General features: G+C 40.7%; 2 protein-coding genes across 2 annotated transcripts in view; both read right to left on the minus strand.

The window, feature by feature from the left end:
- Nucleotides 1-1,447: 1,447 nt before the first annotated feature.
- Nucleotides 1,448-26,665, minus strand: MPHOSPH8 (M-phase phosphoprotein 8). The gene is made up of 13 exons (XM_064441217.1): nucleotides 26,385-26,665; nucleotides 21,864-22,019; nucleotides 20,138-20,992; nucleotides 16,395-16,491; nucleotides 14,465-14,590; nucleotides 14,290-14,378; nucleotides 12,382-12,522; nucleotides 11,490-11,576; nucleotides 9,403-9,557; nucleotides 5,877-6,031; nucleotides 4,437-4,564; nucleotides 3,626-3,709; nucleotides 1,448-2,754 (listed from the first exon to the last, which is right to left on the minus strand). Exons 1-13 carry the CDS (start codon nucleotides 26,619-26,621, stop codon nucleotides 2,713-2,715), a joined length of 2,352 nt encoding a protein of 783 aa, XP_064297287.1. The 5' UTR covers nucleotides 26,622-26,665; the 3' UTR covers nucleotides 1,448-2,712.
- The window catches only part of PARP4 (poly(ADP-ribose) polymerase family member 4), a 36,677-nt gene continuing 35,366 nt past the window's right edge, over nucleotides 26,635-27,945 (minus strand). The window contains 1 exon segment of the mRNA XM_064449430.1: nucleotides 26,635-27,252. Coding sequence (XP_064305500.1) covers nucleotides 26,635-27,252 — 618 coding nt within the window.

Here is a 27,945-nt window from a genome sequence, read left to right on the forward strand (position 1 = left end):
GGGAAATGGTGGTACAGCAGGTACAGGCAGGCAGACCATTTCAGGACAGCCCTCAGGCACTTTGAGCAATCCCAGGCAGCTGCACTCTGTGCTGTCTCTTCCATATATTGAAACAGCTTTCTTCCATCCAGCCTGATCAAAAACCATCTCATTTTTGAAAAATGGGTGCAGAAAGCACAGAGGACCTCTGTCAGAGTCAGCTGTATCACTCACCACCCTTCAGTGGCTGTGAAAGCAGCCTGGAACACAAACAAGTACTGATGATACAGCAGTGAAAGGTAATGAATCCAAGCCTTCAGCACACCCTCCTGCCAGTGCAGTTTAGAGTGGCTGCAGCCAGTGAGCCTTGCTGACAGAGCAGCAAGGAGAAGCTGAGCAAGTACTTCAAAGGCATTTCTCCACCGTGCCTAAAGAATTTTTACTGTAGCTACTTTTCTCTTTTGTCCACCAGAACCTTGTTCTTATTATTTGGGTTTTGTCCAGTTGCTAATTAAAAAAATCAGACAAAAACAGCTTCAAACATCTTTTCATATGCCTTTTATGCATCTTCAGTAAGGATTTTGAATTCATATCACCAACTAAAAGAGAAAGATGGCTGTAAAATCCATCCCTCAGTAGGAACATCACAAGCCCAAATTTTATTCTCCTGTCCTGTAAAACTCCTCCCGCTCTCCCAGATGCCTCAAGGGAAAAAAGCCAACCCACTAAACACAAACCCCAAGAATCAACAGCTGTTGACAAACTACTTGCTAGCCAATTCTCAGATCATTACTAGACATGTTTAGGTTAGACTGTACAACAGTTTCTAAATAGCATCTCTATTATATGCACATCTGTTGAAAAACCTTTTGTCCCCACCTTGAACACCTCAAATGCTTCCCGCTGACACGCGCTGTACAGAGCTCGCCGCGCAGGGATCCACAGCTCCGCGTACAGTGCGTGAGGAACCAAGGAGGGGGCAGCCACGTACGTGAAACCAGTCACGCCAACACAAGGACCTGTGACCGTCCCCTCATTCACCTTCCGGGGTTATGCACAGTGACTAAAAAAATAGTGCTACACCAAAGCCCAAGTGCTGGTAGTGCCGTACCCGATCCTCAGCCAGGGCTTTTCATGCATTTTGGGTGCTCACACATACTGAAGTGAGGTATAGATAACATTTCAGTGAGGTGGAGGTACCAAGCCTGATCACACCCCAGACTTGTGACCAGCTCATCAATACTGTGTGCAAAAAGACGGGCAACTATTCTAACTCAAAGCAGAAATGAGTATCTGTATGTTGTGGTGGTGGTCTAGTTTTATATCCCTTAACGTGACATTCCACAAAATTTACATAGTGTGCTTTTGTATTTAAGAGATGCCAAATGAGTAAGTAACAAAGTTTTAAACTTCTAAGAACCAAAAATTAAAAACTGGTTAACTGACCTTGATATTAAAAAGTCACAGCTCTTGAAAGGATATTTAATACATCTGCACCATTCTGACGGTGAGCACTCAGATTATGAATTTATCCGCAATAGTTTTGCTACCAACATAGGCACATAGCGGTGTGTAAACTACATGTGGCAACCAGAACAGCAAAGGCACAAACCCGATTATTTTTTTAGTTTCCCCCCCCCCTTTTTCTTAACTTTAAGAATTTGGTTAATTTACAAAGAAAAATATTCTGTACTTCAGGCAGAAGTATTAAATTTGTATTTTATAGCACAGGACCATCTGTCATCTGATAAAATGGGTAATTTAAATAAAAAAAACAGCAGCTCTTTGCACTGAGAACTGATTTTCTGAATTAAAGGACATGTTCTCAGCTGTCAGGCTGCAAATATCTCAAATCATCTCTCCTCTCTGGCTTGCAGAAAGCATTGCCTGCACATTCAGGGTAGTGTCAAGTTTTCTGGTTTAGCTATTTTATTTGTTACCCCATGTGTCACCTGACTAAGAACTCAAAAGGTAAGATGTCTAAAACCATCAGTTGCTTCTCTAATACAAAAGTAGTTTTAAAACACTGATGTAGGTAGGAATCCGACTGCGATCCTCTACCAGTCCAGCATGTTCAGCCATCTCTGCTCACACCTGCAGGCCCAACCATGTTTGTTCAAAGGGAATCCCCCTCAGCATAACTGCTTCCTCACCAGGAGACAGCAGCAGGAAAAGGCTCAAACCAGAACACAGCCCTCAGCAGTTCTAAGTTAAATCTAATGCAGTGACTTCAAAGTGTAATTTCTGCCCACAGCTTCAAGAATATGACAGTTCTGCATTTTACATAGAAATGTTACATTTAGAGTAAGTTTAAAAAATTTTAGTTTACAAATGGAAAAGATCTTTCTATTAAAAAAGACATTTCACGTGGTTACCTTAAATAGTTCTTATATGCACCATTCCACATTGTGGAAAAGCTGAAATACGCAGTCTGGACTCCACAAGTTAGAGAAAATCAGAATTATATGTATTGGCACAAATACTTACATCTACATCTGTACAAAGTGTAAAAAAAAAAAGCTGACACCCCTGTCCCACCAGCGCAGCATATTCAACCGCTTTCCAACACGCGCTTCCCTACGTAACTGCCAACGAGCAACAGTGAGATGGGAACTCAGTCTTAAGAGTGTGGTGCCAGAAAGTTCCAAACTGCTTTGTCCATCTCTAAACAGAGGAAATCAGAATTATATCCAAAAAAGCGTCAGTCCGCCCAGTACGCTCGCAGCTGTGAGGTCACTGCAGCTGCACTCGGTACGCGCCTATCAGCAGCTTTACCTGTAAAAGCAAACAAAGGTTTCATACGAAGAACGTTCACATGTAGTGCTAAACGCTACTTCTAATACAAGAAAAGCATGAGAAGAGGCATACAGTCGCTAGTGACTGAGAAAAAAAGGATTTACAATCTGTGTTTAATAAAATCAGTTTCTAGCAGCCCTACTGAACTATGAATGGCTTGTAGGAGGACCCAAGTACAGTACTGCTGCGTTGGGGGGTGTCTGAAGAAGTTAACCCCAAATCTGAACTCGACATACACGTATACTTCCATCTGAACACAAGTTCAATTTTTTCCCTTAAAAAAAGCAAAATAAAACATTTGAGAGTGTTTTACATCAGAACATCTAGAAAATTTACTGGTGCATCTTCCAAGAATAAATTAAATGCTACCAGAACAGAATCTGTTACTCATCTTGCAACACGTAGTGGGACTACTGCCCCAACCACCTGGAAAACAGACTACACAAGGCTATTTAAAAGCAAACCCTGTATGCTAGTTAATATTGCCAAGTTCTAAGCACACAAATGGAACACCTGTATGCAAAACCAGCTGGCACTCCATGTACCTGCTAGTCACTGAAGTCACAATATAGATGGGGATTTAGCTGTAATATTAGTTTATCCTGGTGCATGAATTATTCTGACTGTGGCATAAAATCATTTCATTATGACAGAACTAACACCCCTGGCAATGCTCCTAAGTTCTGGCAGCGTCAGAGGATGCGACTGTAAGTGATGGGACCTGGGACAAGGAGACAGTGGAAAGCCCTTTGTTTTACATTTGTGACATACAGCTAGAAGCATTTAACTCTTCCCTAGTCTACTGTACAACAACTTAACATACACATTTGATTTCGAGAGCATTTTGTACCTTGGCAGTAGGAGCTTCTGCCAACCGTATAAAAAGCTTGTTAAGGCCTGCAGTAGGGCTGAAGGAATAAATAAAGTGACTATCCTAAAAGGAAAAAGAAAATGGACAAAGTTAATGTCAGGATATGGCTGAAAGTGCTATGCGAGCGGACGAACAGAACCCGACATTTTAACTATGCATTTTTTGAAAGGAAGTTGTGTATACTGCAAAGAACCTTTGGTGCAACCACAGAGGAAACAAGAGGGCTTGAAAAAAGCATGCATAGTGATGCATTTAATAGATTAAAAAAAAAAATAAATTAACCATTAGAAATATGAGGTAGGCTGTTAAAACAAGGCAAAAATAGTTATGTTTAAGGATTCACTTGGGTCAAAAATTTGAGAGGCTAGGTGAATTTGAGAAGTGAAACAGCTTTAAATTAATAATTCTCACCTGCCAGGTCAAACCCTCAGTTCTGAAGCCACAGAGTGACAGAAGGGCTGAGGTTGGAAGGGACCTCTGGGGGTCACCTGGTCCAACCAGGCACCATCTGGTGCTCAAGCAGGCCTGCCTGGAAGCAAGGCTGTCCAGCACCACATCCCTGCCTCTTTCGGCACACATTTTTATGGAGTCTAGTACATGCAAGGTTTGTAGTTCTCTCCATATCCAAAGAAGAATTAAGTTTCATTTAAGAAAAACCGTATCAGGATAAATAAATGCTTCATCACAATACTAACAAAAGAAAATTAAGGCACTAAGATTTCCCAGGCTGCTCTGTAAAGACTCTATATAAAGCAGTTCTATAGTAAACCGGTTATATGAAAAGATTTACCAAAAATACAGGCAGCTGGAATTTGTCGTTTAAAACCACAGCTTGTACACTGCATGGTCCGCAGAGCCGAGCAATGACTTCTTTACCAAAGAAGTTTGCATGGAAAACAAAGAGGAGAATTCCAGATCCTGAAAGGGAAGGCAACTCAGTCACATGAATTCATAATGAGATCCATTATTTAGAACAGCTGCATACACTGAACATTTGGAGACAGGTACAAATATATACATATAAATATAAAGCATAGTACATATTAAACACCGATGGAGTACCAAAGCAACATGCAGAATTCCAGTCTCCCAAGCCAGTGGGTCCCAGCACAGAACGCAACAGAACTCGTCAGTAAGTTAAGTCTTTTTGGCAGCAGAGATAATTTTATGTGGCTATTGGAAAGGAAAATAAAACTGATAGGGCAATCCTCGGTACGGTTCACCTCTGTGCTTTTAGGTTTACCTAGAGAGAGTTATGAATTCGATGTGGTTTGGGTTGTCTGTTCTCTTGGTAAGGACAACCGAGCCCAGTCAATTACAGGTCTTTATGAACTGCACTGAAGTTCAACGAGAGACAATCTTCAATATCCACAAATGCCTCATTTTAGTACATAAATTTATGTAAGGTTTCTTAATTCTATAAAGAACACCTACAGTAAAGAACTGGAAGACTTATATTACAACTCTTAACAACCAGAAAACCGGTCAGAAACAACAACTTTCAATCTAAGTAGTATTTCAGGCACATTATTGTATTATTTCAAGAAAAATTGGTATCTGTAGGTATTTCCCTGATATACTGCAAAGGTAAAAAGCCAAGCACCAGAGATTAGTATCTGGATTCCTGAGAGAACAAAGAAACGTTCCCAAGTATCTTAGGAATCTGAATCCCAGCTTTTTCAAAGGGTCTGTGGGGAAAACAGAGTCAATTGATGCTGGCTTCTTTTCTAAAGTATTTCTAGACTTCATTTGTATCATGATAGTGCTGTGACTGTACCCCAATGCACCAGTGCATTAGCTACTGTCTACAAACCAAGATGATCCATTACAAGATATTCTAATTATGCTCTTAGATTAAGATTTTTCAAATTATTTGTTCTAAGGTAAACCCCTCCTTTCCTATAACACCTGCCACTTCGCTAACGTGACCCTCGCAACGCTAACGTAACCCACGAACAGAAGCAAACAGCTCTGTACGTGGCAATAAAAAACTCTCTTCAGAAGATGCACACCAACCCCACCCACAATGGATCAAAACATTGCTCCTCTCCCTACACTCCATAATCAGAGCATCCTTAATGTAACTACTACAATATAAGGTCATACAAAAATAATTCCACATAGCAGATACTTTAAGACATACTTACAAGGCAGTTTCTTAACACACTGTTCTACTTTTTCTTTAAAAAAAAACAAACAGAAAAACCCACCACAACAAGAAACCGCCTACCTTCTGGCACACTTGGGGGGGGTTTATAGTTAAAATCTGTAGAAAAGTCTGGCCCTTCACAGAGACGATGACAGGCAATTGGAAAGACTGGCTCCAGCAAAGCAAGACGGGCTTCAAAATAATCCCTGATGGTATCTTCTGCTACTCTTGAGAGCCTGTAAGACCAAACAAGTGAGGCCCGTACTTCACATAGTAATATTATTTCATCAGACTTATTGAAAGCTGAGGCAAAAAAGAATTCCAGATTGCCTTTTTGCATTCCCAATTTTCAGAAGTAAATGCCTTTATTGCTAGCATTTCTGCATAGATGAAGCCCAAGTCCCGCTACTTTGTTAATAAAATCATCTATTGGGTCCACAAAAATAAAAAAGCTGGGACAAATGCACTGCAGCAGATTAAAAAAAAAAAACCTTCCAACTAGCCACATATCTGAAGGCTCTTTAAGTAGAAAGATGTCCCCAAAACATCAATATGTACCTAGAGCTAAAGAGAAACAGACCACCACTTCCCCAGCGTGGCCAATTCATCAACCTGACTGCAAGTACAACGTACAAATAAACAAGTCACTGTAAAATTTTACTGGCAATAATATCAGAAAAAAAGTAGTTCCCAACTAACTCTACTAAAATGCAGTAAAGAAGTAGCAACACTACCATTAAATAGCCAAATTAGGGCTTTTTGGGTTGGGGGTGTTGATCTAAGCGAGCAGCCTAATCTTCATAAGAGAGACCCCATTAACCAACAGTATTTGACACTTTTACAAGCAGGTTAGCAAATAACCCTCTTCAGAAAGCTGTTTTGACACAAATGGGTTTCAAACGCTTTTGCAAGGCAAAGGTCCTGACTCTCCCACCTTTAGAGCTTTTTGAGCTATTCCCCAGAGCACACTTCCCCTCCACGCTAGCTGAGGTTACCATCTGCAGAATCTAAAACTTCAGTGTTTGATCAGAAAGAAGCCACAAGAATTGCCACACCAAAGCAAGCCCAGAAGCCCACCTAGCCTCGTTTCCAGATGCTAGACAAAGCCACATTAAATACAGGAAATTAAACCGTTGTCTTTTTTTGGTACGCTGTCCTAGTTTCCAGCAATCTGATTTAGAGGCATCCAAAACTAGAGACTGCAGCCAAATCACACCTCTCCTCAGATCTACTTAATCCCTTCTGAAATCCCATGCATTTGTGACCACAGCATTCTGCAACTATGAGATCCATAATTCAGTTTCTGTGCAAAATTATTCCTCCATTTCAAACCTACTGCTAAATTGTTTAACAGGATGGCCTGTAGAATCTGCCTCATGGCTTTGGGTTATTTTGTTGTCATTGTTTTCTGATTTTAAATTTTAACCTTTTAATCTGTCCCAAGGTGATGTGTGTCACCTCCCTCAGTCTATCCTCACAGAAGCTACTCTGTATCTCTGATCATCTTTACTTTTCCTACTTCATCTGTTTTTGAAACTATGTAATTGGAATGGCACGCGCTATTTAAGGCATTCAGACACCATGGATCTACATTTCATTTTCGCCTCCGCTATTACAGCAGTATCTTCCTTTCTGACTGACAAGAAGCACTGAAGCGGTATTTTCAGGTAATGAGTCTGGAAGCTTCCCCAATTAGCAAGAGCTCTGTTACTCCCTGTATAATTCACATTACTGCAATGAAAACCTCTGGACATCACTCTGCGTTTATCAGTATTTCATTTCAACTGCCATTTCACTGGCAAAGTTACACATTCATGATCTTCCAAAACTCATTTATTCAGATTAGCTGAAACTGAAGGTGGCAGATTTTAAACAGGAAACAAAATGGAAAAGGCATCAGATAATGAGTGAGTGACAAAGTTCCAATACACTGAACAGCAGGTACCAGATCACTTATCTGCATGCTTGCTGTTGCCTTCCAAACCTTAACTCACAGGTCATGATCTCCTTCCCTGGGGAAGGATCAGCATGCTCCATTTAACTCCTTCAGCTGCCCCATCTTACTTTAACAAGTTTTCTATGTTTGAAAAATTATTATGTTTTTATACTTTTCACACTGGTTTTCCATTTAGCCTGCTGTAAGAAGAAAACGTTCCTTATAGCTTCTGTCTGCTCAGGGCAGAACTTAGAGGCAGTGATCTGCAATACCTCACACAAACTTCACAGTACATTAAAAATACTGTCATCACAATACTTTCCTACCAGTATGAAACTGGATCAGAACACATCAGTTCATCAAAAATCAGTAGCACGTAGTTGGAAGCCAGTCACTCCTGGTGTACTTCCAAGGTCAGTACTGGGTCCAGCCCTGTTCAACTTCTTCACTAACAGTCTGGATGACAGGGCAGAGTGTACCCTCTGCAAGTCTGCAGATGACACCAAACTGGGAGGAGTGGCTGATACACCAGAGGGTCATGCTGCCATCCAGAGGGACTTGGACAGGCTGGAGAAATGGGCTGGCAGGAACCTCGTGAAGTTCAACAGAGAGAAGTGCTAAGTCCTGCACCTGGGGAGAAACAACCCCAGCACCAAGACAGGCTGGACAGTATTTAATAATGTTCTAAAGGAAAGATCACTAAACTATTTAAAACCAATAAGAATATTGGTGGCACTACAGCACATATCAGTGACCATTGCAAGACAGTTCTGTCAAGACAGATGTAGGATGTTAGCTGATGGGAAACACAGGAGAGATCAGAGACAGAAAACAGTCAGGACTTTCTAAACACTAAATTAGAAGAGAATGAGCTTTGACTACAAAAGACTTGATAGATTGTCTTGCAGTGTTCTTCCAGCACTAACTATGCATTCAAGGTGAAATCTCACCTGCTGCAGAAGCTGAGACCCTCCTCGAGTCTTCTTCAAGTTCAGATTGTTAGCATTTTCTGCCCTGATACACTAACTATCAGTGTTCTTCCAAATGGATATTTAAAAAACTTGCTGCTTCTCTTTGTCTCCATTTTGCATCCATATTCATCAGCTCAGTATATTTTACATGACCACATGACATGAACACTTCCCGTACCACATACACTGCACTGCTCTTCAGTCATTCTGTTGTGCGATGAAGACTTATTTCCATCATTCACAGCATGACAGCTGTACCCCTGGCACTCTCAGCTCACAGCTGACATTTAAGGGTCCAACAACACCCTAACTACCTGCATTGACTTTTCATGGTGTTTTTGTTCAGTGCTCTTTTGTTTGTTTCTATTTTTTTAATGCTTTTTCACAAGGTATTTTATTTGGCATGCTCTAACAAGCATTTTATTTTTCCCAATTGATGTATTTCTACTTTAAGGACTCTTTCTCTTCCAGTAATTTCCTTTTCCTCCTTTCCATCTTTTTACTGTGTTTAAGCAAGTGTCTGCTAATTTTGTCAGCTCACATCGTTTCATTTCACATGCTTCGTTAGCTAGCTTTCTGCCCAAATCGGATCTGTTCTCTTCCCAAAACCTCCCCTCTTCCCCTTGACTTAAACCAAAATTATGACATGCCCAGTACTGCAGACTTTACCAGAACAAACTTCAAAGTACAGTTTACTCACGTTTCCAAATGACTCTTGAGCTGCTCATACACCAGTATGTTATTACATTGTTTAGCAAAATGCAGCGCACTGTTCTGATGCTTTGACAAAATGTTACAGTCCGCCCCGCTTTCAATCATCAGCCGCACTATATCAGAATTCCCTCTTTTACAAGCCTGTACAGAAAGTGGGAAGGTGGACAACAATGACAAATCCCCCGTTAGAACAAAGCATAACATTTGAGCAAGTAGAACTGGCAGAAATTAATTAAAATGCAAAAATCAGATACAATTCAGAAAACAAGCTTAGGTATTCGCTCTGTGAATGCTAATGCAACTCAAAACTCAGGATCACACTCTAACTATTTTATCTTTACCCAGACAACACTACATACCTGATCCCATAGAAGCAGCAACACTCAGGGTTACCAAATGGACTTAATCAGAAAATAAATAAATAAATAGATAGCTAAAACAAGACCCAAAAATTCTGTTAAAACATCTGATCTGCTGGAGTTCAGTAACTGTAAACTTCCTTGCAATTGTTTACCTGAATAAATGGTTTCTGCAAAAGTATTCAGAATGAGCACAGTAGCACTTCCAAGTGTGTGTTTCTAGAAATCTCCGTTCAGGTAGTACTTCAGGTGTGCAGTAAATTAATAGAGTTTGCCCCAAGCTGTTATTTAGCTATGTTAGACAGTCGCTGTAATCGACTGCCTAAGCGTCCAAGGCTGTTCAATGTTACAGCAAGACTGTCAGGGCGTGCCAACCAAACCCACCTGACAAGAGTACAGCAAAGCATAAAGAAAGCTTTACTTTGAAGAATGCACACACATGCCCTTGGCCACTTGTTTTCAAACACTTCACTCAGATGAATTAGGGAAAGGCACAAGCGATATAGATTTCTATCTTTACGAGGCCTTTCACAAGTTAACTTCGGAAATTTGTCTCAGCTCTGAACCTTCATCTGTGCTTTCAATCCATAGCCTTCCATAAATAAACCCACCTGCGCCCCCAAACAAAGAACCCACAAAGATCACACAGTGCCTCAGAGAAAGGAATTAAAGTGCCAAACATTTGGGGTTCCCCCCCCTCCTTTTAAAAAGGTATGACCCAACTCTCTCGGGTAAGCAAGAGTGACTTGATAAACGTATTTATATGTTTATCCACACCTGGCTAAACTTGTTCCAGTAACAACCTATTCTTTGTATCTGCACAGCAAAACAAATATCCAGAATAAGTCACTGTAGGCTGCCAATTAGAAAGTATGTACAGCTGTGCATCTAATACTAACAAAACCTTTAAAAACAATGAAGGTCAAAGCAGATGTTCACGGAGGTAGCCAAATTATTAAGAGATTTTGGACTGAAGTGGCTGAGGAAACCACAAATGTGCGGTTGTGGTGGTTTTGGGGTTTTTTTGTTTGCTTTTTTTTTTTTTAGAGGAAAATGCGAATTCCCCACACTTGTTAAGGCTTGCAGAGGATAGAAGAGAAACAATACCACATCGTCTCAGACAGAAAAGCTGCTATAATATCTTCTGCAAACAAATTGCCTTAAACAGCTTACATGTAAATACAGCAAGTTTACCAGGAAGGGAAACTTTGGTGAAATTATTTGATATAAACAAAAAAATATGAAGAGGAAATGAGACTGTTTTAAGAGCCTTAGAATTTCCCCATTAAAAGAAACAAACAAAAATTTTAAAATTTCTTTTGTGATGGGAGGGTATAAAGGTGCAGAACAGGCAGTAGAAAGAAACTGCAAACTGGTTATTTTATTTCTGGCCTACAATGAAATGACAAAAGTCAATCACAGCAACACTCAAGTGAAATATTCTCCTTTCTCAAATTTTTCTCTTCCTACTGACAACCAGATTATCTCCATTTTAAGATCACATCTGCATTTCTTTGAGCCAAACAATGGAAGAGGATGATGAGCCACATTTTAACAAAATGGAATAAAACACTATTTAGAATGACTAAGTAGTATTTGTATTTCAAATATAGTACATGTTCCCTAAATCAACTCTACAAATATGCTTTTATATTTTGTTAGTTTGCCAAAAGTATTTACTATTAAACCGTGTCAGGACAAACATTGAGTTTACCTTCATTAAAGCAGTTTCACCACTGCTCTGCTGCATGTTCACATATGCCCCAGCTTCCAGAAGAATAGCTACTGTTGTTAGAAAATTCTGGAAAAAAAAACCCAAACCACAAAACAAGTAAGTAGAAAATATTCTGGTTTTGTTTCAGAATACAAAGCGACATTTATTTAAAATCCATCAGTAAAATCCAAAGCATGAGGCATGACACAATTAACATTGTTCTCTCCCATGGCTAATAAAGAGCAATTCTGACTCCGACAAGTAGATAACCATGAGCATTTACAATTCTTACTTTTTCTAAGTCTTGCAATAGTGAGCACCACAGGAAGAAAGCAGTATGTTTGCATTAATCACCAAAACTGGAATCAAGCTCCCTTTTGACCCTGTATCGACTGTATATGGGAACACACATGCACCAACTCCAACAAAACAGGGCATCCATGAAACATCCTTAGACCACCTAAGTCTAGCTGACTTTAGTTTGGGAAGAGCTTGCCACCATCCCCATCTCCCAACTCTCGAATAAGTAACCCCTGCTTAATCAGAGATTTGCTGACAGTCTCCCAAGTTTGGATCCTGTGTCAACAGAGATCATAACAAGCAATTTCAACACAAGAACTTCAGCCCCCATGACAGACAAATTCAGAGATATCCTTTGCCTCCACTTTCCCTCTAGGTAGCCCTACGGTGTTTTTCTACTCACGGTAGGGTTTGTGATCAGAATTTATTTACACTACAGTAAGCACAGCTGCTGGAATTATACAGTTAAAGTCACCCCGCTGCATCCTGCTAACTATTTTTTAGATATCATCCAAGGGAAAAAGATTGCATACCACTTGTAAACATAAATAAAAAAGCCAAGAACCACAAATATGACAATAATCAAGCCAACCTTTTCAGCTGCCTGTATCAATGCAGTTGTTCCATTTTTCTGTCTGCCATTAACTTTCGCGCCTTTCCTGATTAGGACCCGGAGAAGGTCATCGTGCCCACCAGCAGCAGCAAGCATTACTAGGGTCATTCCACTCGAGTCCTGCAACAATAATAATTGCCAGAAAAAACTAAACCAAACAAAAAAAACCCTTTAAGATAAATCAAAGCTGCAAGACAAAAACTGCAAGTGCTTCAAAAGGTTTCACAAAGATTCCCCTCCCCTCCCTGGCAGAAGAATTCACACATACTATGCTGCCAGACCCTGACAAACTATCACCTCCCACTTCTCTTGTCCACAGCCCCCACACTCTGAGCTCCATAATCTGCAGAACCCCTAACATTCCAAGGAACAGAACAAAAAGGAGGAAAACCAGAATGAGCCAGCAAAAAAGGCAGCAAGGCGCTTGAGGGTGGGGAAGACAGCAAAAATCAGCAGCCACTGGAAGGAAAACACAATGGCTGAAGTCAGCTGCTACTACAATGCTGCTTCTGGATTTTATCAGAGTATAAGTATGAAGAGACTTCCGTGAGTAGCCAGTCACCTCACTCATTCTTGCATTTTCCACCAGACACTATAACTCAAAGAACACATGCTCACCTCTGTAGCTCATCTGGCATCTTTTCTACTACACTACAGAAGTCTCAGCATAATGTATTCATATCCCTAAGAAAATGGAATTTTTGGAACTGTCCACTAAAGATGTAACAATGAACTATGTGAGCCTGGCAAAACAGAAGTTGAGGGGCAGAGACAGAGAGATAGAAAAGCACTTGTTTTACAACTATATCCTTGAAGAGAGCTGAGAGACTGATCAAAGCAAACATCCCGCCTCAGAAGTCGCTGAGAACGGAGTGATAAAGTGTACAGTCAAGGAGAACAACTAATTGGGATGTAGATAAAAACAAAGTGCCCAGTAGGGAAAATATCCTCATTATAATACTAAAAATAAGGCCCGTAGGCCAGGAACCATCCCCCCTCTGGTAAGTCTCTTAATCTAGGAGAATGCATGGTAAATTAAAGTGAGCTGTACTGTTACAGCCAAGCGAGAAAGAAATTAACCAATTATTAGCTGAGGCATGTGACTATTAGCCATAACTGACACATTTAACTGTAAATGCTTTGTAGTTTCTTGGTGCGGTGTGCTAGCTTTGTGGGTTACCACCTAGCACCAATCTTTGTACAAAAACGACTTAAAACACCTCCGCTCTGTGTGTAGTTTAGCGCTTTGCACATTGGGTGAACAAACCTGCTCTTTGGGATAACAGTATTGTAGCTGTATTATGTAGCATTTTGAGAACACAAGATCACCAGCAAAAATATTGATACTGAAGATTTAATCCTCAAAAATGGAACTACAGTACTATTTAGCAGGAAAATAAATCCTTGGAAAGAAAACCAGTAAGAATGCAGCTGATTAAGAACTCATAGAAAACTAATTATTCATGGAGTGAAGTGGTCCCAGTCTGTCAAATAGAACACTCAGATTTTTTTGTTTAGTTGTGCTTTTGCATGTATAGATGTTTAACATAGTTCAGCCACTTGACCTGATGGGTGTCATCATTCCTTATACCATGTAAAGTTCTGAACTTAATAGTCAGTTAAATTCAGTGGGCAAATCTGCTGCAAATCCAGCTACTGGGATGCTTCTATCAAACTTTCCCTCCTTCAAACTTCATTTTTTCTTTGGAAGAAATGGATAACAAATATTGAAGTCTCAAATTCTATACACCTTTTTCTCACCTTGTGGTTTTTTGCCAAGGTGAGACAGAAGTCTGCTACTAGCAAGAGTGGAAAACTTCCTAAACAATCCAGATTTGTACTCTTCCTTCCTGCACCCCTCCAATACTTCTATTGCAGAAAAATTACCTCTTGATCCAGATTATATTCCTCATTTGAAGAAAGTGCCATCTTTACTGTCATATAATCTCCACTTTTAACAGCATCCCTCAGGAGAGCTAGAAAATAAATTCAGTACAGTTATAGGATATTTCACTTTGAAATGCCAGCTAAGAAATGTCCCTTCCTCCCAGTAACTACTCACTACTTGATATCGGTTCTGTTGACACATGATTCTCATCTTCTCCATCAAGATGCTTCTGAAAGTCTTCTAGTGTCAGCCATTCTAACTGCATGTCCATACCCAAACTCAAGACTTGTTGCTTGCCATCTGTCATGTATTTGATTTTATGAAAGAAAAAAAACATAAAATAAGTAGCTTAAATTTCCCAACCATTCAGTGCTTGCCATTGCTTTGATGATCAGCAGCTTAACATACACTACTTTTCACTCAAAGAGACTCAAGAAGTCATCGCAGAATGGGTCCAAACAATGAAGGCTACGTTACAAGTGGACATAAAATGCTTTTACTTGAAACAAGCTGTTTAGTTGCTGTAATAAATTAGGCTGAAGTGATAAGAGACGGTGAACAGTCCATTACTGTAATAGCAGAAACACACTGAAAAGTTATCAGTGAGTTTCAGATGAAAATATTTCAGCCTCCTGGGGAGACAAGAGTTAGAGCACTAAAAGATGCAAGCAGGAATGGAGAAAATATTAACTGCCAGTGCTCAACTTTTCCCTGCATTTGCTTCTACTGCTCACTGGAGTTCTCCATTTGACCACATCCACTACTTCTCAATCACCTTCTGCAGCAATGTAAGTCCATGTGTCTGTTTCATCTCTTATGTTCCACCTTGCTGTCTTTTGATTTTAATTCTTCTATAATTTATATTCTAGCAAAGATTCTTCTTTCGCAGTTATTCTCAGAAGATTCACCTTTTTTTTCTGAACCTACATTAAACAAGTCAAATGCACTTTAGATGTCCTTAAAGCCTAGAATATTAAGACAGTTATCAAGAGTGACTACTTGAGCCACTAAAGACTACTACATAACAAAGTTTAACTGAGTGACCACAGTCCATTTGAAAAAAGGTCTGTTGTCTTTCCATAAGTTAATCATTGCTGAAGCATAGGAGCAGGGTTAACAACATAAACCAAAAATCAGGGAGAGCTAGTTCACCTCCAGCCACCCTGGCAATTCTGAGTTCTGACTGCTTTCAATACGGTACCATCTTCTTTTTAAGAAATGTAATTTAGAATTATGCATAAATTGCTACTTTGAAAATATGGTTCAGTATCTGTGATAAACAGACAGAGGACACATGCTGTATAAGGAACAATAATTAATCATTCTGCTTGTAACTATTTTTCTTGACCATTATAAGCACCTATGCTACTTTCAGTGAAAGATGTTTCTCTAGCAACAGCTAGTTGAAGCATCATAGCTCTTCCTACAACCATTCATGATTATCAAAGGTGAAGTTACCTGGTTTTCCTCAGTTAATCCTCATTAGGGTAGTGAGGGAATTAATCCTGAATAAAACCATCCAGAGTTTTACTGAGATCAAGAATGGTAACATTAATGCTCCATTATACTATTAAAAATAGAAATACAACCTAGACATTTTTCTTCATGTATCCAATCATCCAGTTCTAGTGATATTTTAAGGGCTGCATAATATAACTCATCATTGTGGCTAAAGCAAGAGGCAAGAAGTTTGTCTGATGGGAACCTCTACTAGTTTTTCTAAACATAGAAAGCGTGTATTCGTAGTATCAGAACACTTCTGGAAATAGCCAGTAGTTGGATAAATTCCTCTAAAAAAAGATTACTGTTATGTGCCACAGAAGCATAGCTGACAATATTAAATGAAAAAGGGCAAAGTTTTACTTGTCTACAAAAAGGTTAGAGATACACTTCCATGCTTCATACATGAAAGTACATACAGCATTCTCATGAACCATACATTAACAAAACCATTAAACAGCAGACTTTTGCTTCCTAAAATAAAAGCAGAAATTCTTGTTTCTAGTATGTGTTATGAAACTATACGATATCTGCTTTTGTAGAAATAAGAGGAGAATATCCTGAAGGGTCCTTCCCTTCTCTCTTTTAAGCAGCTAGCACTTACTTTTTAAGCCCTTTTGTTCTTTTCTGCTCTTGTCTTCTTTTTCAGCCTCTCTTTTTTGAGATTTTTCTTTTGTTTCCATTTTCTTTACTTCTTTCTCCTGATATTGAGAACAAAGATCAAATTAAAGTCGTAGAGAAAAAATGGAAATTAAACTTGTTTCACCACACCAATGGAAAAATATATTTAAAATTAATACTACTGAAGCCTGTATATAACAGGCTTGTGGGTAGTCCTAAGAAAAGAATTTAACAGGTGAGTCAGGAGTTAAGTCTGTGAAGGCTTCTTCCGTAAGAGAAGGGGTGTTATTTCCAAAATAAAACAACTTCAAATCAGATTTTTATTGTATCCCAGCCATGTAAGGTGGCATGAGATGCAGATAGGCCAAACCCAGCATTTTGAAGTAAATTAAAAATTATGAACTTTTTATTTGTTCCAAATACTGAACCTGAACAGAATGTAATGATTTCAAAGTATTTTTATCACCTTTGTAGCACCATATTCAAAGCAGTTATGATAGCACTGACTTGAACCATAACTGAGAAAACTTGACATTTGTATTCAGAAGGTTCCAAGTTTTCCAGTTTACGCATACAGAACATTATGGCAACAGCCATTCATGAAAAACAGACACACAGATATCCATTTAAACCCACCATATCCCCACAGAAGATTGACCCTAGCAATATCCAATATCACAGAAAATGTTTATGGTAGATATAGGTATATAATAAAATTTGCCAAAAGGTAATTCTGGTGGAGGCAGCTAAGGCTGCCTTCCTCCTCCTGTAATTCTCTTCTCTATTCAGTCAGCAAACTCCAAACTGCAGAGTAGGTGGGACAAGGCTCCTTGGCATGGCTTTGTATCAGTGCCTGACACTAATGCTAGTTCATGGAATAGCATTAGCTTTCTGAAAAACTGCCCCAAAAGAAGTCCCCACAAGAATTACAGACTGAATGTATCATTAAATGCTACTATTTCTTTGACATAGGAAAAACTTCAATTAAAATAGATTAATTTGGTGTACCATAATGTGTTAGCAGAGCTGAGACATTTAATCGTCTTTCTCACCCCCTCCTCTTCCCCCCACCCAAAACCTCAGCTTCTTATCACTGACATGATTTACTCGCAGCACAGAGAACTGTTAACCCCAGCAGATGCCTAGTATTTAGGAGACCCATAATTTACTAAAGGGATTACATGGTATTTGCTACACAGGGAGGTTGTTACAATCAGTAATCCTGAATTCTACTCCAGGTTTCCAGTACTGATCAGATACACAGCATACACCACACATTTAGTTTTGGAGGTAAATCAAATGGAAATAATGGTTTGGTGTGCAAACTGACTCCAAACAGAGAATACTGCATTATAAATTGACGTGACAGCACTCTGTAATCGGGGCTACATAAGGAAAGACATGTAGCTGAAACATACACAATGATTATTATTTTTTTTTAAGAATAATCTGCCTGCCAACAGTAACTCTCCACCAAACCCACCCATACAGTAAGTCCACAGCTGCTCTGGAGAATCAGTTACAGAAAACATTGTTGAAGCCTCCTAGACTAAGAAAAGCAAAGAGGAGAATGCCTTCCTTGCGTCCTTAGTACCTTGGAGCATGACCTTCCATGGAGCATGACCATGAGAAAGGCACACAGACAACTTACTGGAAGTGCTGGCTGAAGAGCCATAAGCAAACCAACTTTCATCTGCTGTTGATTTCTTCAGGTTTGCAGTGACCAGATTTTTATACTACTGGTAAATAAAACAGAATTCCAAAGATTTATCTGATTATCATCACTGATGTCTCTCTCTTATGAATGCTATAGCCTCAAACTATGAGAAAACACTTCAGTAATAAAGGGCCATACCATTCCAGTTAATTAAATGACTTTTTGAAACTGGGCTATGCCTCATAGTAATTGCTTAACCTTGTTTACAAGAGGTTTCACCACCAAGGTCCTGCAAAAACACTCTTTTGTGTAGCTCTATTCAGATTACGCCACATAATTCTCTACCCCAAAAACAGCTTCGTTAAGTTTAAAGTAGCCTACTCCATACATTCAACAATCTTAAGCAGAGGACCACAACTGAACCTATAGAAGAAGCTTGCCACTACAGAATTACAGCCTCAGAAGAAGTGGGATATAATCCAGCAAGCATCAAGGTGTTTTGGCTGCAATCCTGTTACGAATCAGGAAGGGGTTTCTCTGAGCAGCCAAAGTTTTACGGACTGCGAACTGTATTAGAACAGACTGAAGCAGCTGAAAGAAGTTATATTCTCAGAAACATTCCAGAAATATTGGGGGGGAGGGGGAGAAGGGGGGGTATCCATTAATCTTTCTTCTTTTACCTTTACCATCCTGCTTTTCTTAAACACTTCTGTATTAAATAAGGAAAAAGAAATATGCCAGTATTTGCTTAGCTCATTTCTTAGAACAGGTACAGCATTTGTAATTAATATGAACTCATGTCATGAAACTAAGCATTTTCTGTATGCAGCCCAGGAATTCTAACGAGACAAGTGGTTCTAACAATTCTAACAAGGACTGTCGTGGTTTAGCTCCACTCAGCAATTAAACACCACACAGCCGCTCGCTCACTCCCCCCACCCTTGTGGGATGGGGGAAGAATCGGAAGAGCAAAAGCAAGAAAACTCGTGGGTTGAGATAAGAACAGTTCAACAATTAAAATAAAATAGTAATACTGGTAATGATAATAATAACTATGATAATAATAATAATAATAAAAAGGAAAATAATGAGAGAGAAAAATGAAGCCTGGGAAAGAAAAAAAAAAAAGAAGAAACTTCACAAGCGATGCAACGGCTCACCACCTGCCGACCGACGCTGCCAGTCCTCGAGCCGCGATTGCTGTGTCCCCTGGCCAGCTCCCCCCAGTTAATATAGTGGCATGACGTCATATGATATGGAATATCCCTTTGGCCAGTGTGGATCCACTCTCTTGGCTGTGTCCCCTCCCCTCCCAGCTTCTTGTGCACCTGGCAGAGCATGGGAGGCTGGGAAAGTCCTTGACTAGTTCAAGCGCTACCCAGCAACAACTAAAACATCGGTGTGTTATCAACATAGTTTTCACACTAAGTCCAAAACACAGCACTAGGCCAGCTGCAGTGAAGGAAAAGTAACTCTATCCCAGCTAAAACAACATGACAACAAGCAAGCTGCACAGTTATCTGTGAGACCTGGGTTTAGCATTCCAATTCTCAGGTAGGTGCTAACACACGTAAGGTGTAAGAGTAGCTGGCTTTTGAGAAAGATCAGGGGTGCCTGTTAGCTCAAAAGTGCACTCCATCCTGCAGTGTTGGATGGATAATTGCTCAAGACTGAATGTCTTACTACAGAAGTAGAAAAAAGTGAAACTGAGGCCACTGTTGAATGTTGAATGGGGGGGGAACAAAGCTAAAAATGGCAGCATGCTTTACAGGAACAGTAGATTTAATTTTAAGTAAGTACACATAAACAGGAGAAATTAATATGTTCACATTTGAAGACACCCTTCTCTCCTGAAGTGGTCCCTCCTTCATGGAGCTCAGAATCCAGAATTTTTTCAGGCTCTCCTATACATTGTGCAGTGCGCCTTTCTTTAGCTTCATCCACCTCATTAACTTTCCAATATGTATTTTTCTCTTCGCCATAATTAACAGCAGCCTTTTGATATGCCTGTACCTCAGAGATGTTTGATTTAATCCCCAGCCCCACACCAACCCCTTAACTTTGCTTACCTCCCCAGATGAATCAGTGGACTTGCGCCCTCTTTCATCAGCGCTCGGTTTCAAACCTTTCTGCACTGGTGAAGGAGCAGGTGACATTTTCTCCAACTCTCCAGGAACCATTTTTACTTTTTCTTGACTTTTTTGCTTTTTGTGTATGCTTTTCTTCTCTAAAGAGATATCCTGAGTTTCCACTTTCCTACCTTCCTCTTTATAATCTTCAGCTTGCTGAATTTTTTTCTTCTTTCTTTTAATCTTAACATCAATACTATCATCTTCATTACTTGCTGATTCATCAAGATGCCTATCAGCAATGAAATCCTTTTCAGCAATTTCTTGTTCCAGTCTCTCTTCTCCACTTACTACTTTTTGTTTCTCATCTCTACTTTCAGTATTTAAGTCTGAATTTTCATTATCTGTTCCCTGATAAAATACATCATCTAGAGTACTTGATTCTGAGTCAAACTGAACATCTCCTTGCTTCTCCTTCCGTGATTTTTTATTTTCTTTAGAGTCTTCTTTAGATTTCATTTTTAAATCTCTAATTTCTCCCTTCTTTTTCTTGATTTCTTTAGTATCTTCTTTCCTTTGCTTCTTTGGGTCCTTTGAATCCTCCTTGGTTTCTGAAGGCCTTTTTTTTGGTTTTGAATCTGAAACCAAAGCATCTGAGGAATTTTCACATTCTGTTTTGCGTTTTTCTTTGAGTTTTGCAGACTTAGACTTTTTCTTCTTCAGATCATCTGGACTTCTATCCTCTCCATCTTTTGACTTCTTCTTTTTCTTCTTTGGTGAAACATCATCTTTTGTTTCACTTTGCCAGTCACTGTCAGATTCTGCTTCAAATACATCATCATTTAGAGACAGTTTCTAAAAAGTAGGGAAAAAAAGAAAATATTTCTTTCCCCATTAAACTATCACTTTCATGTAACTATGCAAAAATGGTAGTGGTGGTACTTGTGAAAAGTAAATTTTTAAACACTTCAATCTTTTAATCACTGCAAACACCATTCCTCACTGTCAAATTGTAAAATCTGTAAATTCAATTCTAGCTGTCTGACCTGAATTACATTACTAACTGCTTGGATGAGAATCAATACATAAACAAGTAAACCAATCAGACATCCAACAACCAGATGCCAGAAGAGAACTAAATCTGAAGTATTTTAGAACAAAAACAATTAACCTGATTTTGCAAAATTTACCTACAGGTTTCCCAGAAGTATGGTACCAGTTTTCAAAGGCAACTGTTACGCTTCATTTTCAAACTGACTGAACAGTTAAAGAAAAAAATCCACATGCTGCCTTCCTGCAATTAATTTTTCTGTATTCCTACCTTACCAAATTTAAAGGTTAACGTGCAAAAATTCATCTATCTGCTACACAAAACGGGAGGGCGAATTGAGCAGTGACCCACTTCACTGACAAAAAATATGCATGTGGGTAGGGAAAGCAGGTTGTTTATCATGTCAAAAAACAAACTAAAACAACCATACATTGTTTATACAGTCCCATTAAAAACTGAAATAAAGTTTAGATGGATTTAGAGTCTACAAGCAAACTTGTCAATTAACAAAAAAATGCCTAACCAGAGAGCAGCAACAATATTCAGTTTCACATGAAACAAAACACTTCTAGATCAAAGAGATTCTTTAAGTCTTCTTAATTCCATATCCCAATGTCCTCCCTTCTCCCTCCCCCCATTCATCTTCAGTGTAATATACTGGAAGATGAAACATACCTGTATGTCTTTTTTGACAGGTTTAGGCTTATTGTCCACAATTTTTTTTCTGAATTCAAGCAGCACTTCTTTGCAGTCTTCCAAATGAACCTCTGGTTCCCAGGTATCATCATCAGAGGTATATCCTTTCCACCGTACTTTGTAGAGAATTTTACCCTGTAAGAAAAAAACCCCAACATTTAATACAATACAGCATAGTATTGATCACCTACTCAATTCCTGGGGATCTTGGTGGATATGTAATCTTCTATATACAGAAATTAATATAATGGGAACTCAATCCAATGTTGACATAGGAATGCCCAGAATTATTTCCATCTGCATCACATACTGAACTAAGTAGGTTGTCAAGTATTTCTGCAGTTGGAGTGGTTTTATCCAAAATACTTGTAATATCTAAAATTTGTTCAGAACCACAGCTACAATGTACACATAATAAATTCCCAGTCATTTTACTGAAATTGATTTTTCTGACAGTTATGAAACCTGTAGAAAGTTTTAATATTTCTTCTATAAAAGTTTTAAGTTTTAATTGCTTTTCTTTGCTAAAGAAGTTGATATAAAACCTAACATTTCTAATGCATTAACATAATTCACCTAGTTTTACATTGGAATTTATAACTTGTTAGATTTGTAACCAATGCCACTTTTGATAAGCTGAAATACCAACAACTGGGGGGGGGGGGGGGGAACCCAACCACCAATGAGATCAAGTTAAACCTAGACAAAATCTGAGCATGTGTATCTCAGTGGAGTTAGTTACAAAGATTTTGGTAAAAGATTACATATGAAAGCCCTAGATCAATTGTTTCAACAGTATTTACCTTCACCACAGGATCAAATCACACCTTCTAGTCTCGATCTTGTTTTTTCATTAGATTAGAAAGGGTTTTTTACCATTAAAAGAAAAAAGCTTTCCACCAAATTATCTCTTGGTTTTCTCTAAATAAATTAAGTAGTCTGAATCCTTATGTTTCTCAAGACAGACTCCTTTTCTACCTGAGAGGCAAGGCTTATTTAGCTTGGACTCAGCATGTTGCTGATACAGCCAGACAAGGGGCAACTCAGGGCCTCCTGCAACAAGCTTAACTGAAAAGCAGAGACATGTCCTATGAAATCAATGCAGTCACCTTTATTGATTAAACCTGCAGTGCCTTTCAACAGATGTGTGACAAAAGCTAGCGCCAAACTTAAGAAAATCCATTGCCCATATAAAAAGCAGCTAATAATGCATACGAGACAATACAGCCATTCCTGAACTTATTTTCTAACAACAACAACAAAAAAGTATTAGCTAATGCGCTAAGGAAAGCACCTTTGAAGAAGCAAAACAATAGTATCATTTTCTTTCAAAAATAGATTGATAATGCTCTGAAAGACCCTAAACTGCTAACCAAGCCTGGAGAAAGAAAGCTTCAAAAGAACTGCCATTTGACACTTGCTAATAAATGTATTTACAGCCATAAATTTACATTTTTGCCCAAGCACCATAAACCTCTGACCAAGTGTACATATATCCCATTAAACTTTAGCAATCAACTCTATCTACAATCTTCTGTATTTTGCTTCACAGACACAGAAATACCCTATATTCAAATACATTAGTGTAATACTTCTCCTATAATTTAGCTTAACCATACACTCTTGATTCAGGAGTTAGTTTTCAAAATCATGTTCACCTGTTTCTCTTTCTTCTAATGGGGTTACTCATTAAATAAACTGCTAATAAACTTCATTACAGTCACAGAATAATTTAGGTTATAAGGGATCTCCAGAACTAACAAGTAAAATGTCCTGCTCAAAGCAGGGCCAACTAGATCAGGCTGCTCAGAAATCCATCCAGTCAAGTGTGTCTGCTCAGATTTCCCTGTGCTCCAGCTTGTGTCCACTGCCTTTCTCACCCTTCCACTACACACTCTTGAGAACGATCTGACTATCCTCTCTATGTCCTGCCATTTAGTAGATATAGATACCACTATGATCACCCTGATTCTTCTCTTATGGCAGAGCAAACCCAGCTCTCTCAGTCTCTTGTGCTCCAGCTCCCTAAACTGTTTCTGTAACCCTTCACTCCAGTATGTCCATGTCTCTTCTGTCCTGGGGTGCTCAGAACTTGACACAGTAAGTACTACACCTACACCTCAGCAGTACTGAGAAGAGAGGAAGAAGCATCTCCCTCGACCTGCTGGCTACGCTCTTGGGTGCTGTTGGCCTCCTTCGCTGCAAGAACTGCTGACTCATGTTCAACTTACTTGTCTGTGGGGACTCCCACCTCCTTTCCTACAAATCTGCTCCCTAGCCAGAGTCACTGTTACACCCTTGTAACTCAGGTACAAAATAAGTTAGAAGTCCTCTTTTAATTAATTGAGAGCGCTGGATAAATTAAGTCTAATGCAAATATAAGACTATTTGTCTGTTGACTGACTACATCCAGTACACGGAGAGCGATATAAAAATGCAGCTTAAGTGAAGACGGAGATTGATCATCGTACTAGAGATACATACACAGCCTTACGCTCACCTGCCAATATTACTTTACTCAATATTGGCATTTCTTTCCTCTGTATCACTTACAAATAATAGAACACTTCCAAGCATTTTCATAATTCTGTAGCTTCTAGGAGAACTAGTGATAGGCTAGAACCAACTCCTATAGCAAGGGGTATCACCATGTCATTAAAGAGCAGAATTAAGGTTACCCATTTATGCTAGGGGATGTCATGATTTGCACTGGAGTCTGTTGTTTTAGCGTAACTGTAGTGCAGTATGAAAGGCTTTCTAGATATACCAAGAGGAAACATTTCTAAACTTTTATTACTTGCTCTCTTAAGTAGGACATGCTAATGCTTCATTTGTCAGCACGTTTAATGCCCCAGCCCAGTCCCATCCCAGAACTGCTGTCTCTCATGCTACCACTACTACCGGCTCCAGCAACATCAGGGCTGCGAATGAGAAGAGCTTCTCTGTGCGGTGCTCTCCTGCTTCTGCACCTGTGACACAGGAACACAGTGACTGGCCTTATGCTGTGCTGGACAGTGGCCGACTCAGTGTATCTGCTTGGACTTTTTATCAGACTTAGGAACCTGCAAAATGGGAACCACTAGTCTAAAGCAGCCTGCATGAAATGTACTCCACTGAATGTAACATGCAGCTTTTTCCAGCCATTTCAGAAGTTAAGACTGGGTGCAAGTGTCTGTCTTGTCCTGTACTTCTGAAGCACAAGAGCATGTCCCCTGCCATCGAACAGCAACTGGAAGGTGACCTGATGCAATTGGAGCCCATGCTTCAAAGCTACAGCCAACACTTACTGGGTAAGGCACACACATGCAGGAAAGCCAACTGCACTGACCCAGCCTGGAAACCTCAAGTGCATACAGCTCACAACCTGCTGCACAATGGGCTGCCTCAGCAGGAGGAGGGTGATACAAAGGGGGCAAAACACAGCTTTTTATCAGCACGTACCAATGACATTTTTAAAAGATGGTACTTGATGTATTCTGGTACTCTTTAGAAGTGTGTGGAATGGTATGACTCCCCCCTCCCCCCCACGCAGATTTCAAGTTCCATAGCTGGGCAGGTGGGGGACATGATGGGACAGCGAGGAAGGGAAAAAGACAAAAAAGAAAAGAACAGTCCTCCTGTTTTCAAGCCTGACTTGTTATTTTAACCAATGCTTCATACAGGCAAAGCTATAAATACTGTATTACCTCGAAAGCATAACTTTCTTAAGCCATCAAGGCATTTCAGCCAAGATACAACCTAATAGCAGTAGCATCACAAATATCTAAGAAATTATTGATCTCAAGGTCCTCCAACCTAAAGGTTTCAAAACCCTTACTAAACAGGCAGAATTCTATACTATTATGTACCTGACTGAAACCGAAAATAAAATCCATGAATTAAAGTAAATAATTTTCACAAACAAAATCATTAAAAAAAAAAAAAGCTGCGTTAATAATTTTTTTTAATTTGATGCTTAGGAAATTTTAGAATAACTTTAACCAGTCTAGGCTGCTTTCAAAGAAAGAAGAGAAGGTATGATATTTCTGTCTAAACAAAGCAACGACTATTACAGCTAGTTATTTTAAATGGAAAATATCTCTTATTTTAAGAGGTCTTCACGCGTTTTATAAGCCAGTAAACAGTCTCACTAAACACCCCTTAAAACACCTTCAAGTTCTCCATTCTATTAAATCCTGCCTATTTCTGTACTTTACATCAAAACACGACTGCAGTGCAGCCGTAAGAGTAGTTTAACAATGCAGACAAAAAACCCTAACAAACCACAACTTAGGGAAGATACTGCAGATTCAATCTTTTCAGTCACAGCCGTAAGATACAAAAAGCTTCCTTGCAAAATTATGCACAACGCGTTTTAAAATCCAACTACAACGGAACTACTGTTTTTGCGTGGTTCTCGCCCAAGTCTAGAAGAATCGTGCGGGGAAGCCGCCCGCCAGCGTGCCCGCCCGCCAGCCCCGCCGCCGCCGCGGAGAGCGGCCGGCGGCGCCGCGCACTCACCCCCTCTGTCTTCACGTCAAGGATCTTCTCCACCTCGAACACGTCTTCCTCCTCCTCCTCGCTCTCAGCCCCACCGCCGCCGGCCTCCTCGCCAGCCACCGCCGCTTTGCCGGCCCCGCTGCCGTCTTCCTCCCCGTCCTCCTCATCCTCCGCCGCGGCCGCCGTCTCCTCCTCTTCCTCCGCCCCCTCCAGCCTGGCCGCCACCACCGCTGCCTCAGCCCCGCTCCCGGCCGCCATTTTGGGCCGAATTTCAAACGACAACGGTGAAAAGCGGTTGCGACATCCACCGCCGGGCCAGGAGGCAGCGAGGCGGCGGCCGCAGCCAATCACCGCCCCTCCAACCCGTGACGCGCAGGGGCGGGGCCCCGAGCCCAGCCAGCCGGCGGCCAATGGGCGGGGCGGCTCCTTGCCGGTAGCCGCGGGCTCCCGCCGGGCCCGCCCCGTGACGGCGGCGGCGCCGGTGGCCCCCGGGCGGGCCGACCCCCGGCCCGACGGCTCGACTGCCCGCCTCGGAGCTGGGCGGCGGGAGCCGAGACCCCGGGGCCGCCCCTCTCCGACTCGGCTCTGCTGTCGCCCGCCAATGCTGGCGGAGGCGTGTCTGGGCACAGCGGCTAGCGGCCGCCCCGGCCCCGCCGGCGAGGACCGAGCGCCGGGTGGTGGCTAGGGCTCCCTGTCTGCGCGCTGCCCCGGCGGCCCCTTCCTGGAGAGCGTGACCGAACCCCCGCTCGGGGCCCCCGCAAGGTTTCGGGGCCCAGCCTGCAGCCCGTGTCTCGAGGAGGGAGGCGGTGAGCGGCGGCGGGAGGCGCTCGGCGGCGCGTTCGCGCTGCTGACCCTCGGAGGTGCGGCGCCCGGGTGGGCCTGGCTCGTCCTAATGGAAAGGCAAGAGTGTGCTGAATATCCCCGTGCAGAGGCATTCTTTGCCCCCGGCTGGATGAGGCTTTGGGGAATCGGCCGGGAAGGGTGCGGAGGGACACCGGCGGAGCGGGTCCTGCTGGGGAACGGGGTTTCTCACTAGGGAGAAGAACCCTTTTAAATTTCATGGAATGGTTTAGGTCCCAGTACGGACCCCTGAGGAACACCACTTGCCACCAAATTTCATAGTATTTTGCATGTTAACATGGTTGCCTGTAGGCAATCACTGCCTTTTTTTAATGTAACATCCAGGAGAAAAAAAGACAGTATTTTAAGAAAAAGCAAAGAAACCACACCCTATTTGCTTATTCACTGCGTTTGCTTGCCAAAGCGTTAATATATTGTATCTCAGAAACCGTTCCTTAAAGAATGCACATCAATGAAATTAATATCAGGCTTTACCGTGAATGTATACTTTTCAAACAGACATGTATGGGATGTATTGTTGAACCGTGAAAACACCAAACTATTTGAATAATCAACTGCAGTGAAGGAAATTTTTTTTTTCTTCATATTTTTTCCAGCACTATTTTTGCCAGTATCTTACACATGTGAAAACAAGGATTCCGAGCACCTTAGAAACAGAAGGACCTCTGGATATTCCTCTTGGCAACCTTCTCTGCGAGATCGAGTGTATCTACTCCATCCT

The sequence above is a fragment of the Phalacrocorax carbo genome, chromosome 1 (genome assembly GCF_963921805.1).
Source record: "Phalacrocorax carbo chromosome 1, bPhaCar2.1, whole genome shotgun sequence".
Lineage (NCBI taxonomy): Eukaryota > Metazoa > Chordata > Aves > Suliformes > Phalacrocoracidae > Phalacrocorax > Phalacrocorax carbo.